The 3,086-nt window shown below is 55.1% G+C and overlaps 1 gene segment (V, D, J or C); it reads right to left on the reverse strand.

The window, feature by feature from the left end:
- Positions 1-451: 451 nt before the first annotated feature.
- Positions 452-2,851, reverse strand: LOC128140717 (T cell receptor alpha variable 1-1-like). The segment is given in 2 exon segments: positions 452-1,721; positions 2,673-2,851. Coding segments are annotated over 2 exon segments (543 nt in total).
- Between the last annotated feature and the right edge of the window lie 235 nt (positions 2,852-3,086).

Below are 3,086 nucleotides of genomic sequence, written 5' to 3' on the forward strand. Positions count from 1 at the left end.
CATTAAAGTTTTCCGCATCACAGCCTCTGCCTCCACGTAATCCTTTTCTTGGTGGACATTGTCTCGTGGTGCCAAGGACGAAAGGCATTGCCTTTGGTTGTGGGGGGAGAAGGTGAGGACGCAAGGGAACTTTTCATCATTTGCAGAGGAAGGGGAGGGTGGGAGACAGGGCAATGGGTCCCTTGCAGTCACTGCCTCTTGAAGCCGAGGAAGACATACTCAGCTGCTCCACAGCCAGTGGAGATCAGGCCCTGCATTCTGGCATCTCTGCTCAGGTATGGCCCCTTGGCCTCAGAGCAGGTCCTGCAGATGGGGAGCCCAACCACTGCTATCCCCCAGTGAGGAGCCCCGTGGTGCTGGAGGCTCTGAGAGGTCAACAGCTGACAAACCTGTGCAGAAGGGAATGCTACCTACACACCCTCTACACCCTCCACCCCCCAAACAGTGCCCTGCACAGCCCAGCAGTTACACAGGTGTGCAGGGCTAAGGTGACTCACAGGCTGATGTTGAAATCAGCCTGGCCAGGCCACACACCAGGGGCCTCATGCTTCTCACACAGCCCCAGCTCCCACCAGACAGGGAGCCCAAGGACAGCAGCCAGTGCCCAAGCCCCCATGGCTGCTCTGTGGTGCCTGGCCTTCTGCCGAGCATGAAGGAGCTTTCCTCAAAGCTGGCTCTTCTCCTGGCAGGGCCTGTTGCCCACCTCTGCCTGGAGGTCTCTTCCCCCATTGTGCTCTTGTACAGAGTTGTACAGCCTGGTCCCACTGCAGAAGAAATGAGGCAGGGCTGGGGAAAGCCCACGAGGCAGGGCATGAGGAGGCCTCCAAGGACCGGCACAGTGCACTGGGGGACAGCAGGTCCTCTGGATCACAGCACATAGGCATGCAGCAACTGGAGGAGCCACAGAGTAGTTCTGAGTATTTTCCAAAATTGTTGTAAGCATGTAATTCCTGGAAGGAGCATTGTCCTGTGGCATGTTATTTACATTTTTCGTCTTACTTTGAACTCTGACCTCTGAGGGACACATCCCGGAGCAGGTACTCTAAGGAACAGGCTTGCAGGAATACCTGAAGCAGCAATGTGCAGTAGACAAAACCAGAAAGTTAAGAGCAGCAGGGAACCATTGCAGAAGCGGTCCCAACCTCCTACATTGCCCATCACTTCTCCAAAGCCATGGGCAGGATAACCACATAACCCACGGTGAAAACGAGGGAACCTGAGACTCGTTCACCACCTTCTTCTTCCTCTCAAGCCACTGACACTGTCCTCTCCTGGAAGAGGATTTTGACCTGCAGAGCTCTGGGTGTACAGGGCAAGCAACACTGCCAGGGGAGAGCTGAGGGCCCCTTCCCCCAAGCTCAGCCTCACACAAACCAATGCCCTCTCTCCCCTGGCTTCTTGCACAGCCAAAGAAGCTTCCTGCACCAGCGTGTCTTGCACAGCACAGAGGTACAAGGCAGCATCAGAGACCTCGACTTCCTCCAGCTGGAGAAGGCTGTTTTTCCCTGTGGTGTTCAGCAATGTGGTGAGACGGCCACTCCGCCTGGGGCCAGCTGCTGCCTGATATGAGATAAGCTGTGGGGCTTGGCCTTTCCTCTGCTGGTACCAGAACAATCCATAAAAGTTAGTGACCTGGTAGGTGCAGGTGGTCTGGAAGGTGTCTCTCTCCTTGACTGTGACTTGTCCTTCTTGCTGGGTGACGGTGGTCTGCCCCATGGTGCCTGGAAGAAAGCAAGGGTCAGCGGCTGTGCAGGGAAAGGCTCCAAGATGCAAAACAAGAGGGGATGCAAAGTGCCAGAGGAGAAAGTTCCCTGTGTCCTGCTCTGCAGCAAGACCCCCATGGGTGGGAACAGCAAGGTGGTGAGTGTCTTTGGGCAGGAGGTCTGAGACCTCAGCTCAGCGTGGATCCCATAGCACAGTAATGCCAATAACCTCCCACAGGGATACCCCCAGAGAGAGCTGTGCTTTCACCCAGGTCTTCCATCCTCACTCTCCTACTGCCTGGAGGCTCCAGGGAAGAGCCTGTAGTGCCTGGCCTTCCTGTGCTGGCTCCAGGACACCTGCAGCAGGGTGAGGGACCCGGGAACTCCTGTGAGAAGTTTCATCCTGCTCCCCATTCCCTGTGCTCTCAAAAGGCTCCAAGGTCAAGGGCGGGGAGGGAAAAGGAAGCCCTGGCATTGCAATCACACAGGAGCAATGGATAGCCAGGGCATGCTGCATGACATGTGCCAGCCAGGAGAGATACTGGCACACCCTAAGAATGAGAGTGGGATGAGAGAGCTTTCATGTCCCTGCATCATCTTTCAGAAGTGCTGTGCGTCAGAAAATAGGTACTGCTGAGAGAGCAAAGAGCTTCTGCAGTCATATGTCTGTGAAACGCTGGGCCCAGACAGATCAGCAGAGAGAGGCAGAGAGAGGTGGATGGTTGGCAAGAGACAAGGAAGGGCAGGGGTCTAAGATGATCAGCAGAGGAGATGCTTCCTCTTGGTCTCATTTTTCTTTTCCATCGGTATCTGCATCTTGAGAAAGCAGGTGCAAATCCACCCGTGTGATCTGATGTTTCCCAACATTTGCCCATAATTCAAGAGCAGCTCCCTGCAGAGAACTGTTGAGGGGGTGAGGGTCTCCTGGGGGGAAGAGGAATCAAGCCTCCAGTCAAAGCCAGTGCTTACCTAGTGGTTGCCTCAGGAAAGCAGCGAGGATGAGATACCCGAGGTGCATGCTGAGACCAATCCTCCTGCATGTGTGAGAGAGACTCAAAAAAGCCACACGTCCCCACCAAGAGCCCTGAGAGAGCACAGCTGCCGGAAATGACTCGGCAAGGGCAACAAAGAATGAAACAGGGAAGACAAAATGCTTCTCCTTAGCACGCTTGAATTGCCCGTGCTGTGGTCCTCCCTCCTCCAGCAGGGACACGTGTTGCTCCTGCAGACAACGCCTTTGCTTTTCCAAGGTGAGGGGTTAAAGGGGGATAGACATGCACCTGGTGACCAAGCTCTCTGACACATCCTCCTCTGCAACGTCTTGGGAGTCTCTCTTTCCTTCATGCCTCGTGCCTCTTGTTTCACCAACCTCAAGACCACGGT

This window comes from Harpia harpyja, chromosome 4 (assembly GCF_026419915.1).
Source record: "Harpia harpyja isolate bHarHar1 chromosome 4, bHarHar1 primary haplotype, whole genome shotgun sequence".
Lineage (NCBI taxonomy): Eukaryota > Metazoa > Chordata > Aves > Accipitriformes > Accipitridae > Harpia > Harpia harpyja.